We start from the raw sequence: 27,540 nt of genomic DNA, 5'->3' as shown, positions 1-27,540 counted from the left end.
AGTTGATTCAGCACATCTAAAGATAAACAATTATCGCTTAGCATTAGATGTTATGGATGCTCCATTCCGAATCTGTGATAAAAAATAAAATTGCAAAAACAGCTTTACAGACAGCATGTAGCAAGTTTCTCAACTACATAATTAAATGCAAATAAAAATTACCAGGTACAAAGTAGGCAGGCTTATGTGCAATTGCTCCTCCCACAGTAGAACTTTCTAGTTGATCAACCTTCAAAAGCAGATAGATTAAATTGTCCCATGCCATAGAAAGAGTGGTAAACACACTCCTAAACATATTGCAAATAAGTCTCATGAGCACAAGTGAAATAAAAAAATCAAAACCATAGCAGAACTGACCTTTTCAACATAATCCAGCATATCCATTGCATATGCAATACCCACTATATTGTCAACGCGCTGCTCAAAAACAGGTACCCTAGAGAAACCAATAGATTTCTTAGCTAGAGCTAGGTAATAAGTATGAACTTATAGTGATTATTCACCCATATAGACGTTTACATACCTGGAATATTGATGAGTCACCCATAAGTTTTGGAAATCAATAAGTGTTGCACTAGAGTCTATTGCGACAACATCCACCAGAGGTGTCATCACCTCCCTGACATGCGTATCTTTTATCTCCAACACATTCTCAATCATATCCTGCCAGAGAACCACTCACGAGATTAGCATGTAATAACTGGTCCAAACATCATGAAACATATTACTAGGAATCTTGAGGAAGTATCACACACTGTACTACGCATAAGGCCTGTCACTGTCAGTGATCAAAACAGAACAAAAAATATATGCCGACTTGAGGTCCAGCTGCTTAAATGGAACTCATAAAAACTGCATTAAGTTAGCTTCTTAAGCATTTGAGGCAAGTATCTTGTGGCAAATATAGTCTTACTCCAGCAAGCACATTTTTACATCTATTTTCCTGAGTTAGACAAGGCAATTGCAGGAAGAAATCCCATGGTGTATGTTGTTTGCAGATGGCATAGTTTTGATTGACAAGACAAGTAAGGCCGTAAACACAAAGCTAGATTTATGGAGTGATGCTTTAGAATCTAAAGGATTTAAAATTAATCAGACTGAAACAGAATATATTGAGTAAAATTTTAGTAACAATAGGAGTGAAAACGAGGATAGTGAAGATTTTTGACAAAGAAGTTTCCCAAAATGACCACTTTCGATACCTTGGGTCAATAATTCATGAGAGTGGAGAGATTGAGAAGGATGTTGCCCATAGAGTTCAAGTTGGATAGAAGAAATGGAGATGTGCCTCCTGAATTTTATGTGATCATCGTGGAGCCCTCAAACTGAAAAGGGAAATTTATAGGATAGCTATAAGACCAAACATGGTTTTATGGGGAAGAATGTTGGGGCAGTTAAGGAACAACATTTTCATAGGAAGAGTGTAGCTTAAATGAGGATGTTGAGATGGATGGGTGGCAAGATGAGGAAGGATCGAATTAGAAATGCATGCATTTGAGGGAAATTAAGAGTAGACCAATGAGTAATAAGATAAGGGAAGTAGTCTTAGATTAGATGGTTTCGTTATGTGCAATGGAGACCAAGAATCATGCCACTTAGGAGTGAGTTGGCACAAGTTGAAGGTTCTAAAAAGGGCAAGTGGAAGGCCCAAATGATGTGGATGGAGGTAGTAAGAATAGACTTGATGACCTATGGTTTAACTAAAGATATGGTCCTTAATAGAGTGGAATGGCAAAATAGGATTCATGTAGCGGACCCCAATTAATTGGGATAAGGCTTAGAAGATGATGGTTTTTCGATAATTGTTTTTGTAAATATGGAATAATAAAATAGAGAAAGCCAGAAATTACTGATGACAGTTGCTAATCTCCTAGGATCTAGGCTCCTCTTAATGACCGAGATATTATATTTTGAGAATTGCCTTTGACTAAGAGATGGTTGGCAACTTTTATCCAATGATCGGTAACCCTTCCAATCTTGAGCTTGTTCTTTATTTTGTTTCCTTTCTTTCTTTTCTCTTTTTTATTCACATTTTTGTTCCGAGGGGGAGGGGGCCAGGAAGTAGTTTGGATTCATTAGAATCCTTGAGAACCATGGGACTGGAAAAGAGTAGTTTTATGTTGCCCTCATCATTACCTAGCCCTATTGATTCTGGCTGGTTCTAGATTTTTTTATTTTTTTATTTTTTGGGTTAGCATGTCAGTACACACCCATGTCAGTACACACACTCCATGTTAGCCACCCCCACTAGGGATCGATACCAAGAACTCAAGTGTTGAAACGAGGTATCTCCACTCAGTCTGCCAGTTGAGCTATGGATCTGGCTGGTTCTAGATTGCCAATTGAAGCCCCTCCAAATTTTAAAGCATCGTCAAGCCACCACTTAAGAATTCTTACCTGGACAGAAGGTTGAACAGCCTAAGAAAATGCAGCTCGTTCTAAGAGATAAAATGAGAGTTGAATCCAGTGCTTCCCAGGGTGATAGTACACGCGCGCAAGCGCACACACACAGAGATGATTCGTGGGCCCGCTCAGAATGCTAGCTCTATAAAAAATTCCACAAGCTCTGTAGGTTCTCTTTCCTTAGAAATTTCATCAAATTCCAGTTCGTCAAGGTTTCTTGGCATCGTTACTCGAAAATTTTAAAGCTTAAATTGTCAAGAAGATATGTGCACATGTAAAAGCTTAGTAACATTATGATGTTAACTACAGCCATATAAATGCATGCCCAAAAGTAAGCTGCAAAAAAAGACCATTGGGTCCAACAACCGCTTCAAAGCTCAAAAAACTGTTTTGCTCAACATGATCTGATAATCCATACAATGGACTTGACCCACTATCAAATATTTGAAAATCGAATACAGAATAAAAGTTGCATATTTTCAACAACATGGCACTAAAAATCTGAAACAGTAACAACAAATAAATGCAATAAAGAGGAAAGCATGTAGACTCGTACAAGCATCCCTTATTATTAGCACCTGTTCTTCCTCTTCTATTGCCCCACTCAACTCTGCTCCTCGCAACATCAACTTCAACTCATCTTCGGTAACATATGGTTCACTACATTAACATTCAGTAAAAGTGTGAGAAACCCCAACCACAAGATTAGCCATGCACCAGCCTTACAACAAAAGAAGCTACTGAAGGCATTTTAAAATAGCATCATATTCATTCTTATTGCAACAGTATCTCTAGCCCACATTTGGATATCCTACAGAAAGGTCGGAGCATTATTACAGGAACATCTGAAAATGAGTTACGGGCCATAACGCGATACAGGACCATAACACCCAATTTGGAAGGAAAAAAAAAAGGCCTGTAATTTCCCATTAAGGGCCCACAATGAGGCTGATACTTTTTTTCCTTGAAAAAAAAAATAATAATAATAAAATAAAAATTGGACCATTACAAGGCCGTAACAGCAAGGTTATCCATTATGGCCACTGTTACAGTTATTGAATACCTTGGTAAAAACTGTCGAGTGGACTCAAAACTCAACTGCGTCAACTAGACTCAATTGGATTTTAATGAGAAACTCGTTTTCACAATTTTCCTTGAGGATTTGCAAGAATCATTGGCTTGAGGTAAAAGCTGCACCAAGTCTAATCGAGCCCAGATCACCTATCACGAAATATTAATTTATTTTTCTTTTGGGTAGGCCATTCACAGAATGCCCATGGTAAGACTCAATCCCAGCTACAACACATCAGGAGAGGGTACATGACAACTGGGATACTGACCTGGGTGTAAATTATGAACTTTACAATACATATGTTATAGTTTTGGATAATCATTCATCATTGAGTTCCGATTCTAGAGTCAAGTTCCCAACCGACACTTTGAGCAAACATCTCTTCTCATATCCCCGCTTCCCCTACACTCCTGGCTACCAAGTACAAGTGCTCTTCCTGAACTAAAATACTAACATGAAACACTGGCATTCAAGTTCCCATATATTTATTTTTAGCTTCACAAAAAGGCACTCTAAGAGCCATTGCAATGAAATATGCAGGGAATCCATCACTTAGAATATCGTCTTTAGCAATAGTTTTTATGATGGAGGACTTAGCCTCTTTTAGAATCTTATGGGTGTCTCTGAGGGTTTCTTATCATGCAAGCAAAGCAGGTAGCTTTTCTTTGCCCTTAGCTTTGTAGATGTTAGATTTCAAAGTGTTGGAATGTGCATGGAAAAGACCATTCCCTAGAGTTGAAGCTTTTACCTTGACGGCTACAGCTCTCCGGATCCTTATCCTCGATAACCTACGAAAGCACCACCAAACTTTCCCAAGTGTCTACTATGTATGTCCAGAGGCAAACTAGTTGACCATCATTTCATACACCATATTATGGCAAGAGAGGTGATTCTAATGTCATTTGTCTGTTCAAAGTCATTGGGTGAAGAGATAGAAATTTGCAGAGTGATCAGGATTCTCCCAGCCCTTTCCCTCTAGAGCCCTCTTGAGGTAACACTACCAGGGATTGAACCCTAGATCACTTACACACACTACACTGCCTCTATCAGCTCATCTAATGAGCTGGAGACTGGCACCCACCTACCCTAGACCCTCTAAAGAACGATTTCACTGGAGCTCCTTGGGTAGCTAAGATCCGTTTGGTATGGACGGTTCTTAAAATGACAAAGGTGTTGTCAAGATGGCTTTGAGCTGTACAGGATAACTAGCTGCTTTGAGCTGTACAGGATAACTAGCTCCCATGAAGTGGAAATCTTTCCAAAGTCTGCATCTTCCACTAACCCTTTTTGGGTTCTTCAACAGTGCAACAACCATAAGTCTTAGAGTGGTGCTTCCTCATCAAATCTAGAACCAGTATATATCTCTTAAAGTGACTCTGATTCATCTTTCACTTTCAGGTATCTTTTGATTGTCCCAGAGAGACAACTGCACTGTCAGAGTGACTAGAAGTCCCTTGTTGTCGGATCTTCTGTTTCTTTCCCCTAGCTTTCTTGCACTTCTGGCTCATCAACACCATAGCCTTGTCCTAGCTATCTGTGTCGACTTGCATTTCTCATTCATAAGAAAATATACTAACACAAATACACAGTTAACAACCATATCGTGATCGTCCACTATGAAAGGCTTTTCACTCATAATGTGGTAGTAAATCAAGTCAATATGTTGACTGCTTCAAATTCAGCTCAGCTGGGGTAGGCATTGTTTATAGAGATCTCCTAAGGCGATTTGAGTTAGAAGAGATTGAGAGGTGGATTGTGGTATTCTCCATACGTGACGATGTGGCAAACAATTGCATGACCCCAGCCATGTACCAGGTTGGGTTCAAAGTAAACATTCCCTGTCCCAAAAGTAAGGATGGTCCATTCATCAAGCAGGCCACACCTCTTTCTGTGATAGGCCATTGGTAATTTTCTTTCTATCTATTTTGCTCATGCAAGCATGGCCCACATGACGGGGGGAAGTCCTTGATTTATGGGCGAGGACAGTTGGAGTCAGGTCCATTTATCATTTGGCAAGGACCCTATCATTTGGAAAGGATCCCTTATGTGTGCCACATAGGCACATGCGTGCAATTCATCTCTTCAATCTCTCCCCCATGAATTTATGTAGCACATCTTTTGTCATACATCATTTAGACATGAGCTTGTAAAATATGTGAGGCAGGACAATTAACCACTTGCTCTAAAAGCTTGAACTGATAGAGCATGGCAAATCAATCCATTTATCTCGTAGCCCAGGCCCTACATCCCATGGGTTAGGACCTCGGCCGAACCCCCCTCGTGGGCCCCACTTCACATGGATTCCGCTTCACACGAGTCACCCGCTTCACACAAGTGGGGCCCGCCTCACACGAGTAACCCGCCTCACACAGGCTGCCCGCCCGGAGTGTGAACCTGCATCCCACAGGCCACCCCACTCGAGCTCGGTGTGAAAATGCCCCTGCATTAATATGATCCTAGCAATGTTAAGTCTTAAGTGGTAAACCAAAATAACCAAAAAGACAAAAAGAAAGAAAAGAAACCATGTTTTGCCCATTTCTGCTACAATGCCATCAACATCCAAGATTTGTCCTACAAAGCACCACAAAATCACATGATATCCAGTTTACAACTTAGTTGCAAGATCCTTCAAACTAGGTGCCGCTCCACCTTCCACTCACTCTTCAGAGTAGCTCCCTTGCCCCCGCTAACTACCTATTTACACTTGAAAACATTTTGAAACAGACACTTCCCTATTACCACTGTCACACCCAAATCAGTTGCCGCTTCGATACACGCTTCATGCAACTATGGTTCAGAATGAAGAATTGTGAAACAGTGGTCTCAATGTGATTTAGAACATGATATAATGCTTACAGCATGGCATTTTTTGTGGTTTCATCCACTAACAACCAAGATGACTGAGAGAGACATTTTTATTTCTAGTTATTAGTGAAGAGTTCTTCCAGATCACCAATGTGATACGTGGATTCTAATTCTGCTCACCTCTATTTCATTTCAATCATTTATATTGACTTCAACTCTTCAAATTCTTTGCAGTCTTAAGTATTAAGAAAGTCTACAATTTAATTGTATGCAATTACACATACAATAGCTGGAATCAGCCATTTCATGCAAAAACCAAACATGAACGACAAAAATAAGCACACAAATGAAAGTAGATGCAACACAGAAGTGAACCAGACCAGTCAACAATATGGGTAAGACAAACTTACCTTATACCTTTCAAACCTAGCAGCTTCAGCATCCCCATTGAGAGAAAAGTGACAACTCTTCCCACAGGATACAAGACCAAGGAAAGCCATGCAACTGGCCTGACCTAGTGTCATTGCACACAACGGGTCAAATGAATTATAAATAATCACTTCCCCTAGATTGTAGAAATTAGACAAAGTACACATTTGTATAAAAGAAACATATCAGTAAAAGAATGAACGAAGACAATTAGGAATCAAACATATGAAGCATATTTTCATTCCAAAATAAGTTATCCATGATTCACCTTACCACAAACCTCGCAACCTCCGTGGCATTATGAACAGCTATACTTTTTGGAGTAATTTCCGTGAGAAGCAAAATAAGAACCTGAAATTATGCAGAAAGATAGGCAACTTAATTTACACTGCCAGTAACGAAGGCTTCTATTCAGCCTCATTATGAAGGCCGTGTGAGCTAGATACACATCCAAATGGACTGTGTAACAACTATGAAGTGATGAAATAAACGACTGCACAAAAACACTTCTAATCATCAGTTTCAATAGTTTGGTCAATAGGTTCAGAAAGGGGAACCAAATAGAACTTGTTAATTAATGATGCAACGAAAAACAGGGTTTGTTTATGCATTTGAAACAGTCATTTCATTGCGATATTTACCAAAAAAGGTGGTTTCACCATGTCCATCAGGAGCCATGATTTTGCAGACAACATTTCTTGCAAATGTTAGCTCTAGCATTATTCAGCATTTGAAATGTCAATTTTACAGAATGATACATTAGGCGCTTGCTTATATTCTCTAATGTGGAAGATTGGACAATTTAAGTGAGTTGAAATTTTAGGGGTAGTTTGCAATTTCGTGCTTAGTTGGCTTTATAATTTTGGATTGTAGGATTTCACAAGTCCTTAGGACTAGAAATTAGAAATATATCAGGTTCCTATTTGGGTTGCAGAAGGTTTTTCTAAGTCCATCAATATTTACCTTCGATGTACTAATTTCATCGGGAAATGCCATTATGGTTTGAAGAGGCAATTCAAGTTGCACATGCGTGAGATCCAGGCTATCCATTATGTGCAGCCCACCATGATCATGATCTAGCACAAAGCCCAACACAGTATAATCATCAAGTGGACAACACATGTATGAGGAAAATGGATGGTCACAAAATAAGGACCAATGGTCCAAATCCAACTTACATGTAAGCGCACTTAATGAGTGGACTGGTCCAATTTGGGGGCCAGGGTATGTTTTTTTATGGCACCCACCTGAGGTCTTACACGTCTGCCACATTGGGACTAGTGTTGCAGATCAGCTCTTAAATCTTCCTTAACAGAAATTACCTCGACCTTTCTCTTTTTGAATTGGAAGTAAAGTGCTTTTATAATTTCGGGTGTTTCTAGAAGATAACCCTTAAAGAGGCTTTTCGTGTTTCCTCCATGAAAACCTAAAGGAGATCAAGATCTCTAGATTTATATTCATATCTTGCAGAACATATCAACTCCATCTTTGTGCTATTTTCACATCAATTGAAGCATCCAGCCCTCTGTTGAGCTGCTTTGCACCACCATAGTAAGCAAAGCATATTTGTCACTCTAGTGGGCTGTTTTGCACCACCATAGTAAGCAAAGCATATTTTACACTCTGTTAGCCCGCTTTCCAACACCAATGTAGGTTTGACATGTTGCTGCATCATTTGTCGTCAATAAGACCAAATTTGCATAGCTACACGACCCACACTGTTCAGTAATGCAATCAGAAATATTGGATGGCTTCAATAGGTATGGGAGGAACCCCAATACGGTAATATCCCTCTAGTTGATTACTAGAAAATAGAAATCACAAACCCACTCTTTTCTCTTCTTACAAAATCCACACACACACACACACACACACACACACACACACACACAAATTTATAAAAAATAAAAAAAAAAGTTTTAATCTTCAAACAAGTCTCCTCCCACATCCAATATGAAGCGTTGATACAGGATCGATGCATGAACTAAGTAACATGTGAGATCAGATAACCAAATTAAGATATTAAACACAAAAACACCAACGTCGCTATATTCATCACAAATATCATGAAAATCAAAGGGAAAATCATGCGTAATCCTGGCCTAAGCTACGAACATCGTAACATAAGAACATTAAATAAAACGAAACTAGGATATAATGGATGTAGGGACATCCAAGTAGCATAGGGTATAGTCTATTTTAAAATAGGAAACCTAATACATCCTAGCGTGAAAATTAGGGTTTGGGTAATTTGGGAAAAGTTAGGGATTTTAGGTTTGGGGTTAGGGTTTCGGGGATGGTGGGTTTAGGGCGATTAGGGTTTGGTTTGTAGATGGGTATGGGAAAGTGGGGTTTTTGGAGAAACGAAGATTTGAGGTGGGAGATTTAAGAACCTGAAGAGAATACCTAGATGGGGAAGAAAAGAGAAGATGGTGTGGGGATAGATGGAGACTTCGCACCTCCATTGATGAAGATTAGCCTCGCACCAATCTTCCTTCCAAATCGCATGTAAGTGTATCTTTAAATCGGATGAAGATGGGAAAAGAAAGCAATAGCTTTTCTCTTCTTTTTTTAATCACGAAATTCAATGGGAGTGAGGTCACATGCCCTCCTCTTTTTAGAGATCCGAGAAGTTTCAAAATTACAATAATACCTCTATCTTGTGAATTTTAACGAAAATAGCCCTAGTCTAAATAAAATCAACTAAAACACCCATAATGCAACTAAAACACCCATAATGTGTCCAAATATAAAATAATAAAAACTAAGTCCTAAAATATGATAAAGTCTAAAACTGGCGTGGACAATCAACAATCAATGACCCGATCATGTGATCCATGCGATCCAATGGCCAGATCGCCGCGCCCCTCTAATCCAACGGTCTGCATCACTCCATAAAGCAGCCCATATGCATCTTCTCAGTGTGGGGTCTTCGAGATGCTCGCACATACACATGGGGTCTTCAGCACGATCACGGGTACTTGCCTAGCCACAGGGAAAGTGGTGCGGCCCGCCTCCTCTGATACGTACGTAAGGGTGTACGTGACGTGATGTCCTCATCAAGCGTTACATAGGCTTTACATGAAAAGGTAGACCTCACGGTAGTTTTATAAGGGGAAGTTTCGTCATTCCAAAACGTTTTTGAAAAAGCTCAAAAACAAAATAAAAACATCGATGAAGGTAACCCACCATGTGTGTGACCACAGGGGCCCACACATGTGACACAAGTGATCAGGTGGGGCCCACTCTTGACATCTTGCATGTAACACGTGAGAAGGGTTTGATTGCATCATCTCCCCCTTGCTTGGAAAATCCCCCTACATTAAGATAATTTCGATGTACTGCTCGAAGAGCTCCGGGTCAACGCGTTGAAATTCTTCCAACATACAATGTGTGGATGGTATCTTCAGTGTTTCCATTGTCGACGAAAAATCGATAATATCGCCGATATTATCGATGTCGCTGGACCGGCGATACCGAAACACCAAAAATTCGTTTCTCTTCCTAATGTCGACGAAATATCGGCGATATTTTCGATTTTATCGAAAAAAAATAGTTATCAGCGACAACTCTTCCCATTATTTTGAAAAAACAAAATAGATACAGGAAAAAAAAATCTTTTACCATTTTTTTCTCAAAATCTGCCTACGGGAGTGGCTTTCGGATGGATTTGGTGGGCCAATCACGGTCGATAGCGCCGGATTTTCAGAGGTAAGAAATCTCCTCTTCTTTTTTTTCTTCTTTGAAAAGAATAGATTCGAAAGAAACCCAATTTCAGCGAGGTTGAAGGGGATTTGGGTTGGGATTTGAAAAAGAGAGAAGTTTCGGGAAAGATATTTGGGATTTTCTTTTATGCGGAAAAAACGATTGAGGTTTTCCGAAGAAGATGAGACGAAAGGGAAGGGATTGACTGGGGTATACACCAGCCTGGATATGTGTCATGCGATGACGAGCGCTGATGCTTCTCGAGCTCCGAGTTGTACGAACGGTTCAAAGGAGATCAAAGTTAAATGGGCCCCAAAATGATGTATTTATTACATCCATACCATTCATCCATTTTTCAAGATGATTTTAGAGCACGAGTCAAAAAATAAATCATATCCAAAGCTCAAATGGGCCACCCCAGAAATAGTAGTGGGTAATGATTTTCACCGTTAAAACATTCGTAGGGCCCACCATAAAGCTTATTTTCAATCCAATCTGTTCATAAGGTCAAAAATACCTGGATTAAGAGGAAAAACAAATATAATATTGATCTAAAACTTCTGTGACCCCCAAAAGGGTTTCAATTGTATACGTTCAATCCCCCACTACTTTTTGCGGTGTGGTCCACTTGATCTTTATATCTGTGTTATTTTTTGGATCAAGCCTTAATACGAGCTCATAAAATAAATGGACGATTTGGATATAACACATACCTCATGATGGGACCCACAAAACTTGCTAACGTCAATGCACCCAGCTACTTAGTACACCAGCCCAGACGAAAGCTCTCTTTTGAGAGCGTGAACTCGGTGCAATTACGCTTTACAAATGATGGTGCGGCTCTCACGGCGGGGCCCACCTTGATCTATTTATTTTTTATCCATGCTGACCATAGGTTTTTCCTGATCATTATAGGACGCTAGCCCAAAAATGAAGCGGATAGAAATCTAAGCTGGGCGTATTTTAAGAAAGAGTGGTGGTTGAACCTCCACCATTAAAAACTTCTTCAAGCCCATATCAATGTTTTTGTAATGTTTATTTTTCATCCAACCCATTAACAAGGTCACGTAAACCTTTATGAATGGAAAAGAACAAATATCAAGTTGGTCAAAAACTTTTGCAACCCATGAGAAGGTTTTAATGGTCAATCACCACTATTTCTTATGTAAAGGTCCACCAAAGATTTGAATCTGCTTCAATTTTGAGATTATACCCTAAATTGACTTTTTAAAATAGATTAACAGGATAGATATACAATAAATATATCAAGGTGGCCCCACCATAAGTGTTGTACTGTCTTATGTCAAGCTAAGGTTGCACATAATCCACTCTACTCCTTGCACCACTAAGTGGGTGGGAGTCAGTACGTCGAGGTATTATATATTTATTTATTTTTATTATTATTATTTTATTTTTTTTCAATTCATCCAAGCAAGAATGGGACCATGAACAGTTTGAATGTATATAAACATCACGGTGGACTAGGGAGGTTTATTTGTCATCCAAGTTGAAACCTTCCTAGGAGCTATGGCCCACAGTGGTGTTTATTTGTCATCCAAGTTGTTCATAAGATCACACAGAGATAGATGAAGGTAAAATACAAAAATGACATGGATCCAAAACTTTTGTGGCCCCTAATGATTTTTCAACCATAGGCATATTTAATTCACATTGTTTCCTATGGTCTGGTCCATTTGAGCATTGGATATGCTTCATCTTTGGGATCAAGCCTTAAAATTATCTTGTAAAATGGATGGATGGGGTGGATAAAATACATAAATCACAATGGGCCTCACATAGTTGAATCAGTACAAGAAGCATACTGATTTATACGGTGCGCATGCGTGACTTGTTTGTATCTTTGGATTGATGGGTCGATGTTCTGTAAGGGCATCATAATGATAAATATTTTATCAATGTCGTCCATTTATTTTGATAGATAATTTTAAGGAATGAGTTCAAAATGAGACAGATTTGCATCTCAGGTGGACCACACTAAGGGAAACAGTGGTGATTAAATGCTCACCATTAAAAACAGTGGTATGGCCCACCACCAGATTTTTGGATCTGCCTAACTTTTCGAACATTGTCCTATTGTGGCCTTTCAAAACAAATGGTAGGAGTGGATTTGTGACGTACATCTCTATCATGCAAAAACCACACTAATTGGATAATCCAATCCATCCTTGATTTGGTATCTTTGAGTTCATTCACTTTTACATGTCATAATTAATGTATGTCAGCTGCATTTGTAATATATAAACTCATTTTGGTTGCTATTAAAGTGATTTTTTATGGCATCGCATGCTTTTTATGTTTCATTAAATGAAAACTTATTATGTAATGCATTTTTTTTTTTTAAATTTTTTCATTCATGAATATGTAAATATGTGTATTCATGCATGTCCTGAAGTTTCACTGAAAAATTCCACCATTTTCTCCATGTTTCTCCCTTTTTTCCTACATTTCCGGTTATCGGCGATAACAATATTATATCTTTATCTCTAGCCAGCGAAACTTGTAGCGATACTGACAACTCGAACACTGGGTATCTTATCTTTAAGCATGTCTTCAATAACATTTTTTTTAAGATTAATAACAATTTATTAAAAACCTGCCAAAGGCAAAAAAGAGAACATGCAAGCCTGCTACAACCCAAAGAGAACATAAATACAGGGATCAGAGATCCAGAGACGACAACCAGTCCACCGCCACCCTTCTGATGGAGGAGACGACCCAAGAGATAGAAGAAGAAGAATTCAAGAAGCAACTATTATTCATTTGTTTCTAAATGGCCCAAAGGGTTGCCATAATAACCAAATGGTAAATAGCTTTGAAGACCTTCATGACAGCTCCCCCATGCCAAGCAAAAAGTAGGTCATCGGCGGAATTAGGCATAACCAAAGAGGTATTGAAGAAAGCAAGGATGTAGGACCACACTCCATGGGTGAAATGGCAATGGATGAAGAGGTGGTTAATCGATTCCACGTTTTCCATGGATAGCAGATATATGTTGGTTGAAGTCATCACTCTTCGCTACAAATTATCAATAGTTACGATTCTCCGTCTTCTAAGAAGTCAAACAAAGGCAGCAACTTTAGGAGGAGCTCCATAGGACCACGTGAAGGAAGAAAAACAACATGAGTTGCCTAAGGGGGCCCATGGAGCAGAGAGGAGCAAGCTGGGCGAAAACCTGCCTGAACCATTCAAGGACCACAAAAGTGAATCCTCGATTCCCAAGGAAAGACGGATGCCTCATAAGATCTCGAGATGCCAAAGGAAATCTTCCAGCTTCAAATCTGAGAGATTTCTCCTAACGGGGAGACTAAATCTTAGACCCAACATCAAGGTAGTTAGCGACAAAAGTGGATTTGTCCGAGGAGATGCGTGCTAGGCTAGGGAAGCGAAAGAGAATGGAGTTATCAAAAATCCAGTGGACCTCCCAGTAGCATATATTGAACCCATCGACAATGGAGAAAGAGAAGCCTTCTTGCACTTGAAAGCCCATTTTGGCAATGGACTTTCGTACATAAGAAGCCCTGTATATAGAGGAATTCTTAGTTCACCACCCTCCCTGGCACATCCCATATTTACAAGCGATGATCTCTTATGCAAAACAATTAGCCACTTGCCCTAAAAGCTCAAATTGATAGAACATGTGAATCAATCCCTTTATCTCATAGCCCAGGCCCCACATCCCATGGGTTAGGAACTCGGCCGAAACTCCCTCGTGGGCCCCACATCACATGGGTTCCGCCTCACACAAGCCCACCTTGAGTGTGCCACTGCATTCCACAGGCCACCACACTCGAGCTTGGTGTGAAAATGCCCTTGCATTAATCACCCCAGATGAGGAGTCTCGAACACGAGACCTCCCACTCTAATATCACTTTAATGCAAGACAATTAGTCACTTGCTCTAAAAGCTCAAACTGATAGAGCATGCGAATCAATCACTTTATCTCATAGCCCAGGCCCCACATTCCATGGGTTAAGACCTCGGCCGAACCCTCCTTGTGGGCCCCACATCACATGGGTTCCGCCTCACACGAGCCATCACCTCACACGAGTGGAGTCCACCTCACACGGGCCGCCCACCCTGAGTGTGCCCCTGCATCCCACAGGCCACCCCACTCGAGCCCAGTGTGAAAATGCCCCAACATTAATCTCTCTCCACTAGCTACCTCCTTTCAAGCCAAAGCACCAAATCCATTTATCGAGAAAGGCTGAATTTAAGGAAGCAAAGTCTCATATGCTTGCACAACCTTCCAAGATCAACTTCAAACCACCCACCCAGCTAAGAGATGAAATTTGGGGCTATCAGCACTCCCACTCTAGAGGAAGTCTCTTTTGGGCCTATCCAACCTATACAAAACATATTTCAAGCATCGAAAAAGAGATAAAAAGTAAACAAGTATCAAAATCATTGCATCGTTTGGTACTTCAAGTATCAAAATGATTTCTTCTTCCTCATTCTCATCTTTATTTTGCCTGAAGTATGAGGTTTAATCTTCTACATTAAAGATGGGGTTGATCTTCAACTTAAGTGGAAGCTCAATGAGATACGCGTTCTCTTTAAGTCACTTCTTGACATAATCAAGACCGACATTCCTCAAATGTAGTTTGTTTTGTGACCTTGCTAGAAACCATTCTGGCTTAGGACGGACCATCACTGAGTGGCTTTCCTTGAATTGCCTGAACCATTTGTTCGTGATATATATTTGGTGTAGTTTTCATTACATTGCACAATCTTACACCTAACATCTTCATGTACACTGTTAATATGATGTGCAAAATACTTTGCATCCTGGCTCGATCTTTAACTCAAGTGGAAGCTCAATGAGATACGCGTTCTCTTTAAGTCACTTCTTGACATAATCAAGACCGACATTCCTCAAATGTAGTTTGTTTTGTGACCTTGCTAGAAACCATTCTGGCTTAGGATGGACCATCACTGAGTGGCTTTCCTTGAATTTCCTGAACCATTTGTTCATGATAGATATTTGGTGTAGTTTTCATTACATTGCACAATCTTACACCTAACATCTTCATGTACACCGTTAATATGATGTGCAAAATACTCTGCATCCTGGCTTGGTCTAGTACCACACAGTAACAATACTGGATCAAGAGGTTGTGGTTTAAACCCATCACTATTTTGAAGGGGGAGCGATCATGTGGTAGGGTTCACAAAAGAGTTGTAGGTTTACTTTGTTTGAGATAGATGTACAAGGTCCCACACGCTGACGTGATCAACCACAAGATATTGCAACATGTTCCCGAGGCTTCAATTGACCACTTCAATCTAACCAGTAGTCTAAAATGATAGGCTCTTGAGAACTTTGAGCTTTGTTCCAATCTTGGCCCAAATGTCTTCCAATAACTTCACATCTCCATCAAACACAATGATCTTGGGAACTCCACATAGTCAAACCACTTCCATGAAGAAGAGGTTAGCGATATGCCCGGCATCCTACATGGAATAAAATGAGACATCTTAGCGAAGCCATCAACTAATCACGGATGAAGTCATGAGTCATGACCATGGCTCTTTGGCAACCCCATGATGAAATACATGCTAAGATCTTACCATGGTCCTTTCAGCACAGGCAATTGAGCGTACAAACCAGTGTTTTGTTTTCTTCATTTACCAAGTCAACATGCTCTCCCTCTGCTCTGATCTTACGGAGGAATTGCAGGAACTTCTCTCTTAAAATTTGCAAAGAAGACATGCTTCTCTGATAAGCCCTTGCAGGACCTTGGGGTTTTCCTCCCAAGAAATCTTGAAGAAGAGATCCGAACCATAATCCTGTGACATCATTTTGGGGTTCTTCCAAAACACCCTGTAGCAGTTTTGGGGCTTTCCGTTCCAAAAAATGTCAAGGAAACGTCTAGATCAATATATTTCTACATCAGTTCAACATCATATCATTGTAGCTAAGACTGTTTTTGGAATGCATAGCCACCATTTTGGTGGCAACCATGGGATCATCATAGACTAGATCTGATCAACATAAATTACGATTGGATGCAGACATCCTCCATCAAATTGATGGTTCAAATTCGGCAGAATCCAGTTCTTCCAACTGAGAGAGAACGACGAAACGCAATTCTATGAATGGTTGGATTGAAATTTTATCATTTCTAATACCACTTTTAGTCAGATATAGACATTTCTTCCAATGGGATTTTTATCTCCTTTTATTAGCTACCTATTTGAATCAGAATTGGGGTTTTGCAGAGTCATAAGCATTTGGTATTGGTTAAGGACACATTTTAATATGGGAACACAAAAAAATTTAATACAAACCCCATGGTGGAGATTTGTGGAGTTTCCTCCATAAAAATCCTCCTTATCTCTCTTCCTGCTCTTGAGTTTTAACACCATGAAGAAGTCTCCATACATGAAACCTAAATTCAGGACTCCCACCAAAAAAAAAAAAAATTTGAAATGCCCAATATCTGCCTCTTATGTTCTTTGGAATCAACATGACACTACAAATTCATATATTATTCATAAAACGGTTACTTAAAGCACCTCAGACTAAAACCTCTATAAACCAATAAATCCAATCATGGTAAAAGGGAACATGCGTGCAGTGTGCACACACACAGTTCATCTATAAGCTTCTTCATTAAAGCATTGGAGGTAAGAGCAACTGTTCAGCCATACAAACACACGCGTGTGTGCACACACATACAGGCACATGGAGATCAGTATCATGGTCATTCAATGATTGAGTGAAGCGTCCAGTGTTCAGCCATATCACAACCTGCTTGCAACTGCCCAATAAGCTAGAATCATCATGGTCATCTCATGTCAATATGTCATAGCCTTGTCCCAGATATTTGGGTCGGCTTTATGAATTCAGTTTCACCAATCCCAAGATCCAAAACAAGCAACTGAAGAGAAGATGGTCATCCTAAATAAGCACAGAAAGAGAAGCCAATAAACAACAGATTGCAAAGTCCAAGAAGTGAATTTGTGACATACGGTCATAACTCCCGTCGCTGCGGTAACACCAGCTTCACCAAAAATTGCTGTTGCTGCATCCGTGACAAGTGCAGTTGCACCAATGTTGACAACTCTGAGCAGATATCATAAAAGACTACAATAAGAAAGAATATTCAGGTTTAAGCCAAATGAATGGAAGCAATTCCCATGGTAAGAAATCAACAAGATATTGCTACTATGGGGGGGAAAAAAGTACGTTGTCCCAATAAGAATAGTCGTCAGGAATCGAGTAACATCACTACGGAGCATTCTGAAGACATCATTCTCGGGCTCTTTTTCCGCCAACTCACGGACCTGACAAAGAAACAATGTACATGAAGCTTAAATAACGAGATGTTGTCATTGACAACCACATACCAGAACATTTTTCAGGGAAATACAAATTGCAATGAGCTTCAATTTATGCACAGATGAGCAAATACCAACACATCTAGAGGATTCGGAAACTCCTAGTATCTTAAAGTCAGCCTTCTACTCTCTATATTGCATCATAGAGAAGAACAAGGATGAAATCAACGATTTTTAGGCGGATTACTGATTTAATTCACAACAAAATATGGGGTTTGCACAAGATACTTGGCTTCAAAAAGCTGGGTACGGTGTACTTTCAAAATATGGGAATCTTATGTTGTTAATATCTTTTAAAGAAGTTGAAGACATTGTTACTTCATTAGGATCGAAATAAGCATTACAATATTAATTCACATTACATGCATATATCATCATCATTATCATCATCAAAACCTTATCTCAGTTAATTGGGGTCAGCTGCTTGAATCATGTTCCATCATTCCAGTCTATCAAAGGCCATACCTTCAGTCATGCATGCATACATCTCCCTGAAATATTAAAATATAACACCTCAGGCTCAGTGTAAGATGCAACGAATTATAGATTGTGCTTGCAGTAGATTCAGTTGGTGATTCAGGAGGAATCATTCTAATCTGGAATGCAGAGCAGTTGGTGAAGAACGATTGCTGGATGGGTAACTTTTCAGTATCAATACTGTTGAAAGATGCCAGCAGTGGCATCTTTTGGGTCTTTACCTCAGTGTATGGACTGAATGATCCTCGGGTGCCTCAATTTACACGAGAGAGTTGGGCAGTAGCAAATGGCAACAGCTCCCATGGTGCATTGAGGGGCGATTTTAATGTAATCTGGTTCCCTTCTAACAAAAAGTTCGATGTTGTTTATCTAGCCAGATTCAGATTTTTAATGACTGGATAACACATTAATCAATATGCCTTTAGGCCAGGAGTCAAGTTCAATTGGAACAGCAATCAGTGGCAACCGGAATTAACAAGCTTTGATAGGTTTCTTGTTCCTGTTGAGTGGGAAGATAGATGTTCAGGTGCCATTCAGTATTGTCTGCCTCCTCCCAGAATCAGACCACTACTAAATCATAATATCGATTTGCGAGGCCATTCAGATATATCTGGAAGTGGCTTGAAGAAGATTATTTTGTCAAAAAGGACTGGTGGTGTTCGTGCAATCACTTTGGAGATCATGCAATGTCTCCCCTTCCGTGTTTTCACTTTTCTTTTTTTTCTTTTGAAGATAACCTGGGCTCAAACCCAAGACCTCAATGTTGAAACACATGCTGTCTACCATTTAGATACAGGCTCAATCACTTTCACGATAAAATCATTTTGATGTTACCACAATTCATTTCACTTTTTGACGAGACAATGTTAATCCATCCAAGTCCAAAACAACAGCTTGTTGTGCTGAATCGGGAACTGCATGCAAAAGTGGAAGCTCAACGTTCTGAATATATCACTTCCAATATCAGCACTCTAATGTTTCCATTCGTCACTTTTTTTGTTGGAATTTTCATGGGTATCTATGCGTGCTTCTATTGAACTTGAAAACCAAAATATCAAACACATAAATGACCACACAGTAAACAAAGAAAAAAGGATGATATGAGAAAGAGGATCCACATTCTAGTGGAGTGATCATGCCAATGCACCCATCCACAGTACACGTGACATAGATGTGTATCAAGTATCAACCCGCCCATTCAAGCAGCAGGACTACTGTGGGGAGGCGCACGGCCTGGAAAGGCAAAAACCAAAAGGTTGGGATCATTCAACCATTTTGTTTTGTTTTGTTTCTTCAATCCCCCATGGAGCCTATAACTTGTGTCGGTTTGGACTGACATACTAAATTTCTGTATGAGGCATTATACCATACCGAATTTTCTATCACAGGAAGACAATAATGGAGTGTTGATTCCACTCCCTCAAAAAATATTTACACCCTTACAATAGCAGTGGCAATCTTGCAGCGGCGAAAATACCCTTAAGGGGGTCAAAATGTCATTTCTCGTCCAAGAAAGAATTACCCTTTCAATAAGAAACCTATACCTTCCATGGCCACAGTGTCGTGATTGAAGTCTCCGCCATCGAAAAGAAAGCAGACAGACCCAACAGCGCTGCTAAAATCAATCCTTGCTCTCTAAATACAGACAAAACCTGCAAAATTTTCGGCCAGGCCGCTCTAAACGAGACCCCAGCCCTCTCAAAAACCCTAGAAAACCCCACATCCAAAACACCTTCTGCTGCCAAAACCCTCTGGCACCCGACCACAAAAACCCCGCAGACCATCGCCGCCAGCACCAATCCACGCCCGACCAGAACCCTGAGAAAACCAAATTCAGGCTCCGCAGTAGGAAAATCCCCACGCTCCATAGGTTTTGATCGAATAGGGCCGTTGGAAACTTCAAGTTTTGGAAAATTCCTGAAACTCGATGGACGGTGGCAGAAATTTGAAATATGAGAGTTGAAGAGAGTGATTTTGGCGGGGATTCTTGACGGAATCCGTCGGTGGGGATTGATTTTAAAGAAAGGGGGGCATTTCGGGGTGGAGATGGATTGAAATCGGCCGAGGACTGCAGCTTCTACTGCTAAATCCATAGATGAGATTTCTGGGAGATTATGGTTACGGTTGGGGTTAGGGTTTTTGGTGGGGATTGAAGAGAAGAAAGACAGAGATGGAGAGTTTCATTTTTCCGGTGGATTTGTGAAGAGAAGTACAAAAAAGGGGAAAATGGAGAGACTGTCATCTTTACAATGGCTCCTATGATAGTTTACCACCATTTTAAAAATGATGGTAACTCTTCCAGTAATCCAGGCCGTCCAAATTGCGGAACCAATTGTAGATGGAGCATGACCCACTACTTAGACTGAGAGAAATATAGTAACCATCTGGTTTTCCTTGGAATCTGGACCATTAGCTACTATTTTACATTTATCTCCATTTGATAACAATCAATTGGATGGCTAGGATTTTCTTGATTACATCCATTTAGAAGATATGCTCCATACGCTATGCCCCACAATTTGGATGGTCTGGATAGCCGTACATGAGCTCCACTTGATAGGAGTATGACTCTCCACCATTTTCAAAGATGGTGGCCAACTATCATGGTTCCTTCCCCTAATAGTTCACCACCATGTGAATAATGGTGGTGACTCTTTATCGTGCGCACGGCGTAGTTTTACGGAAATCCAGAACGTCCACATATCTGGCCCACTTGTGAGTGGATCATAGCCCAAAATTACACTGAAAACGTCATAGTAGTCATCCTACCGTCCATCTGGACTACCTCTCTTTTACTTTCAAATATCCCTTTCATAGCCATCAATTGGATGGCTAGGATTGCATGATCATTGTGATTTCAAAGAAATATACCCCATCCAGGATGTTATCTGGAACTTGGATGGTATGGATAGCCGTGCATGAGTTTGAATTGCGAGCCTGACGAGTCACCACCATTTTATTACTCAAATACCACATGAGCCGTACTACCTTCTCTTGCGAACACGTACTCCATGCAGATACCGCACCAAACATTCGTCTTCACGAAATGACGAATATACCCTTTTCACTGTGTATCACGCCGGCACACGTGTCAATATTTCTTTGGTGCTGCATGGTCCATGCTCCGAATCCGAATGTTAGTTTACTATTATCTTATAAATGGTGTGGCAATGCTCCAACCGTACGTAAGTCGTAGTTGTAAAGTAATCCGACCGTCCAGATTTGATGGAGCATTACCCAAAATTATAGTTGGAATATCACAACCACCATCTGAATTTTCGTTGGAATGTGTAACATTACATTTAAATCAAACCGATCATTTGATAGCCGCCAATTGGATGTCCGAGATTACCTGATCTCTGTAATACTTTAGCAAACTTGGATAAACGGTATGGAGTATATGAGTGTCAGGTGTTGGGAAGTTAAGCCACCAGTATTTTTTCTAAATGGTGGTGAACTATCATGGGCGCGGCGTCGACACCTCTTCTCCTCTCTTCTGGTCGAAGGCGGAGGTTTTTTATTTTTATTTTTCTTCTCTTGTTCAGACGTTTACGTCACGCGAGATGTTATTTGGTACTCCGGCTGCGTATTACACTTGATACGCAGGCGTTCAAAATTAATATACATGGCATATATTAACTCGAATTAAACTGACTAAATTGTAGAACTCAAAGTTGATAAAACAAAATATTAAAATAAGATGGTTTTAATAATCCTAACGTCTGATTAGTGGACACTTATATGTTGAAAAGCAACCATTGGATATTTTTCATTTTTCATTGTCTCACAAAGTCAGCTAATCTGAAAATTGGATATTAAAAAAAAAGAGTAACGTGTGGTTCATGACTCACCTAAAGACTGGCCCATAATTTGAACGGACTTATTTAAATTCTTATATTAAAATAATATAACTTTTAAGTAAAGTCTAAGTGCCTGCGTATTATCTACCTCATTGTCCAGAGTATCAAAGACACTTTTGAAGTCAAGTGGGTATGTACGGAAAATGACAGAAAATAAAAATAAAAGGCAATCAGCTCCTGCCTTTGCTTCTGAGGCTCGCTAGTCCTACACGTGTGTCGTAGCTGCCTACACGGGATAATATGGAACGTGTGTACTTGATCTGAGCTTTAAATCAGGTGGGCCACCTTATCTAGATCTCCCAGTTTATTTAAAAATCAGGTCATTTTAGGCTTCCAGTATAACAAAGAATACCAAAAAAATGGACGGATAGAAAATTATGTTTCGACCATCAGTTTTATTTGTATATTTTGTTTAGAACGAGAATTTAATCCACATGCATGATCTAATATTTAATATCCAACCATATGGAAAGATCTGATCTCTTATAAATCTTTCAAATTGGCATATTTTCTGCGTATAGATGGGAAGTTCTTCAAGCGCGAATTGTGTTCAAAAATGTCATCGGGTTAGGTGCGGCCCCAGCCTTACCCAACACGGTGCGTCTCTGACCAACGGGCCCACATTGATGTATTTATTCTATATCTACACCGTCCATCAGTTTTATAAGATTAATTTAGTCTATGAAGACAAATATTAAGCAGATCTAGACCTCAGGTAGACCATTCTATGGGAAACAATGGTTATTGACCATTAAAAAATTTTGTAGGGCCACAATTGTTTTCGATCAAGATTATTATTATCTTTTTCCCTTCATTCTGGTTTATGTGACATTATCAACAGGTTGGATGGAAAATAAAAATTACTAGAAATATTACGGTGGGCCTTAGTAAGTTTTTAATAGTAACAGTTTAATTACAAACATTTCTTAGGATATAGCTCACCATTAAAAACACCTGAGATTTGGATTTACTTTATTTCGGGATCGTATCTTAAAATGATCTGAAATAACGGATGTAAGGTGCGGATATAAAACACCTGAGTCACGTGGGACCATCGTCACGGATCTACGGACCAAGAATCACCGAATCCGCATCCGGTGTAAACGTATACGCGATGCATGGGATATGTGTGTCGTTCGTATAGCGGGGTCTACTTTATACGTCTCAAGACGAAGAATCAAGGCCGTTTGGTTGGCGGATGAGAAGCTTCGGTGTATGAAATGAGGACCGTTGATCATCTTTGTACTCATCGTAGCGACCGGATGATGGGACGGGCATGTTTCTCAGGCCAAGACGCACATGCGATGGGGCCCACAAGATGAATGTCCGGGATCTTTCACTCACGCAGCCGCATTTTGAAATTGCGGTGCTTTTATTCAAGAATCCATCAGGTGGGCCCCAACTGATGAACGGCGTGGATGTCGTGCACCCCGTGGATCTAGATGCGTGCGCCCGCGCGAGACGCGGGTTTCTGCAAAAGGCGCAGGAAGTTCCTGCCAAGGATGCTGGGTGGGGCCCACCGAGATGGTTGTAATAAATCCACCCTGTCCATCCGTTTTTTTAGCTCATTTTAGGACGTTAGACAACAAATGATGTGTATGAAAGACTCAAGTGGGCCACACAAGAGGAAAATTTGGGAATTCAATAAGCACCGTTGAAACATTTTTATCACCATAAAAGTTCTTTATCAGGCTATATTTCAGGCTTTTTAACTTCATGTCATTGAGAATGACCTTACAAATGGTTTGGATAGCATATAAACATCAAGGTGTAGCCCGGAAAGGTTTCAACGATAGGAATTTATTTCCCCAATTTTCCCTCTCATGTGACGCACTTGGAATTTGTATTCGTCTCATTTTTCGTTTCACGGCTAAAATGAGCTATTAAAACGGATGGACGGAATGGATTTCTCACATACATTTCAGTGGCCCCACCCAACATTCTTGCGCAGGAAATTCCTGCAAAAGGCTTTCCAAGGAAATCTGCGTCCGGCCGCACGCGTGGCTCGCGAAACTCTCATATGCTTCATTCACGTGCGGTGGACGACCGCGTGCTTTTGCTACCAGCCTACGAATGTAGATAGCCACTCCAACGTACGCCATGCATGCCATGTCTATCCAACCGCCCAGATTGAGGGCCTCGCCCAGGAATGGATGGAACATGATCCAGAAATCAAATTGGTCTGACGATTTCAGATCACATCCATTGATTTGGACCATTAACAATTTCCTTCTACCTATCCATGACGGCCATCAATCGAATAAGGTCATCCTAACACTTGAGATTTTTCAGACTACGCTCTGCCCACAGCTGGCCCACCACTTGAGCGGCCTGGATAGGTCTGATGGCGAATGAGAACTTAGTACTTCATACACACGCAGTTAGAAATTGCACGTGTGCGTGCAATTAATACATGTCATGTCACTGGAGATGTTGGGACCCACTTCAGATGGGTAAGAATGCTCGATCCACGTGGCAGCCATTAATTGGATGGATAGGACTGCTTGATCAATGTGATGCGAGTCCGGATCCTCTGTTATCAGGTTAACAGAGAATACCTGATACCCTAATTCCCATTGGTCCATGTCACCACTCACTAAAAAAATAAAAATAATAAAAAACAGCTTCGGACGCCAAACCATTAGGGTAACAGGAATTCTCTGCTGACCTGATAACAGAGGATCCCGACTCATGTGATGCGGGGATGGTCCATCCATAAGGGACCCACAATCCTGAAGGATGGTCTAGACAGCTGTACATCATTCCCACGTGTGTGGATGATGGATCACAGTTGAAAAGTTCTACATGCTAGCCTTGTATATCATATCAAACGTGCCCGTACGTGCAAAGTAGAATAAAGATAAGGAGTAAAAGGCGTCCAGCCCATGAATTGAAGATGCTTGTGTGAGGCCCCGCAACAAAAGCTTCATGCTACGTTCGGATTACATTTGTGTGAGGCCCCGCAACAAAAGTTTCATGGACCCACTATCATGTTAATTAGGGTGAGATCCAATTCATCCATCAGTTGAGCCAATTTATGCTACATCATAAGCTCAAAAGTAATGCAGATCTAAATATAAGAAGGCCACACTATATGAATAGTTGAAGATGAAGATCCCCACCAATGAAATTATCCAATGGATTACCATAGTTTTGGATGAGTGTGATAATTGTAATTATTTTTTTTTCAACTAATTAGTATTTCTGCAAGCACCATGACAGTTGGATGAATATTTCAATAGCCGGCATCACCATCATGCAATAACAACCAACAAAAAGATACTAGAAAACTTTCACACGTTACACACACTACTCATAAATCCTTTTATAAGTCAGATTTGGAAAGTGAGAGAAGCATAATATATATATATATATATATATATATATATATATATATAAACCACCCAACCTGCAAATTATATGGTAAAAAACAACAAAAAGAAAATGACAGAAAGAGAAGGAAATTAACAGAAGTTAGAGCGTTGTGAACTCAATGAGTTGACTCACTAAGTTTGGGTTGAGCTGGGTCAAGTCGCATTGAGTTTAGGTTTGTTCCACCAACATCGAAAATAGTGAGTTATCGCGTACTTTTTCTCGCCTTGTGATCATGAGGTAGTATTGGTTTTTAAAATTTTCCCTTTTCAAAGTATATGGTTTGAAATCAATCATTAGATCTCATGAAGTTGAAATTTTTATCTATATTATTGATATGTTTATAATGATATGTTTTTTTAATCTTTGTTGGGGGATACACGGAAGTAACCTTGAGTTAGAATCAAACAAAACAAGCACACAAAAAATACAATGTTTTATGTGAAAAAATACTTGCGAGAAAAAACTACGGCATAAGTGACAGTGAATCCACTATGATAATCAACGTTATAAGAAATGGAAGAGCTTTTCGATCTGAATAATACACCCAAAAAAACTTTACTTTTGAACTCTCTTTGCTCGCTAAAAGTCCTTAGCACATTTCCAATACCCCAATCCTTTATTACAAACCCTTTAAAATGATTAAAAACGAATTAGAAAACAAAACTCATAATTTCGCAAAACTATGCAAGGCAGTTGATGGGAGCTTCAATCATATCGAGTGTCATCGATGACCCATTGACGGGATCGAAGCTACCTTCGATCAAATCGAGTTGGATCAAAAAATTGTCCAGCAAGCAAAAGCACCAAACTACGAGATTTTCTCGATGGGATTGACAGTTGTTTAATGTGATCGAGTGGTCCGTCGATGTCAGTTATAGACAAACTAAAGAAATCTGACAACAAATTCCATCATATCTTCAATTATCACAAACCATGACTCCAAGTTTCCATCTTTAATCGACTCCATCATAGCTCCACCGTTGTTGTTGCTTCTTGTGCACACTCTTCGTTCGTCAAGCATTCGCCAATCCTAGAGAAGTCGCACAAAACTTTAACTCAACTGTATGAACCACCTTTGTAAGCATGTCTGTCGGATTCATGCTTGTGTCGATCTTCTCAATAGTTACTTTGCCTTCCTCAAGCACATGTCGAATAAAATAATGACAAACATCAATATATTTAGTATGAGAATGGTAAACCGAGTTATTCGCCAAGTTGATCGTGCTTTCGCTGTCACAATTTACTAGCATGGCTTCCTGGTGAAGCCTATGGTGATTTATAATTCCTGTCAACCAAACACCTTCTTCGAATACTTCTGTCACTCTCATATACCCTACTTCGGTCTTGGAAAGAGTCACCATATACTGAAGTCTCGACATCCTACTGATTGCTCCACCCGCTAGCACAAACAAGTAGCCGGACCTCGATCTCCCGTTATCTACATTTCTTGCACAGTCGACGCCCACATAACCTATCAACTTATCCTCATATATTTCAAACGTCCGGACGTAGTCTGCTGTACCTCGAATATACCAAAGTAACTATTTCACTACCTCCTAGTGTTGCTTGCCATGGTTAGCCATGTTTATGCTCACAACACCCACTGCATGTGAAATATCAAATCTTCTAAATACCATAACATACATCAAATTGGCAAGAGCGCTTAAATAGGGTACACGATAAATCACTTGTTTTTCTTCATTTGTAGTATAACATTGTTTAGAATAAAGCCTAAAGTGAGCGGCATTAGGTGTGCTAACTAACCAGTTTCACCTTGTCCATACCGAACCTAGCCAATACATTCTCAAGATATTTTTCATGTGATAATCATATCCTGCTCCTCTGTCTATCTTTATCGATATTTAAGAATCTTATTTGCAGCTCTCATATCTTTCATTTCGAATGTCCCTAACAACTGAGTCTCCAACATATCGATCTCATATATGTTGTGGCTGACAATAAGCATGTCATCTACATATAATATCAATACGATGAAATGTCCATCATTTAGTGTCTTGTAATAGACATAATGATCGTATTCATTTATAGTAA

The 27,540-nt window shown here is 39.9% G+C and overlaps 1 protein-coding gene across 3 annotated transcripts in view; it reads right to left on the bottom strand.

The window, feature by feature from the left end:
* The window catches only part of LOC131219501 (putative DUF21 domain-containing protein At3g13070, chloroplastic), a 34,436-nt gene extending 13,974 nt beyond the window's left edge, over positions 1-20,462 (bottom strand). The window contains exons 1-9 of one of the 3 annotated variants that reach the window (XM_058214668.1): positions 19,798-20,462; positions 17,625-17,722; positions 17,408-17,501; positions 6,978-7,060; positions 6,691-6,789; positions 2,982-3,063; positions 524-663; positions 358-436; positions 163-229 (exon numbers count right to left, since the gene is read on the bottom strand). In XM_058214668.1, the coding sequence (XP_058070651.1) occupies positions 163-229; positions 358-436; positions 524-663; positions 2,982-3,063; positions 6,691-6,789; positions 6,978-7,060; positions 17,408-17,501; positions 17,625-17,722; positions 19,798-20,346 (1,291 nt within the window). In that variant the 5' untranslated portion in view covers positions 20,347-20,462. Of the gene's footprint in view, positions 1-162; positions 230-357; positions 437-523; positions 664-2,981; positions 3,064-6,690; positions 6,795-6,977; positions 7,061-17,407; positions 17,502-17,624; positions 17,723-19,797 lie in introns of all 3 variants that reach the window. The other 2 variants (XM_058214667.1, XM_058214669.1) reach the window with 2 other exon arrangements.
* Positions 20,463-27,540: the final 7,078 nt, after the last annotated feature.

This window comes from Magnolia sinica, chromosome 11, assembly GCF_029962835.1.
Source record: "Magnolia sinica isolate HGM2019 chromosome 11, MsV1, whole genome shotgun sequence".
In the NCBI taxonomy this organism is placed as follows: domain Eukaryota; kingdom Viridiplantae; phylum Streptophyta; class Magnoliopsida; order Magnoliales; family Magnoliaceae; genus Magnolia; species Magnolia sinica.
The sequence above is the reverse complement of the archived record's forward strand: the minus strand, read 5'-3'. Positions and strand labels throughout refer to the sequence as shown.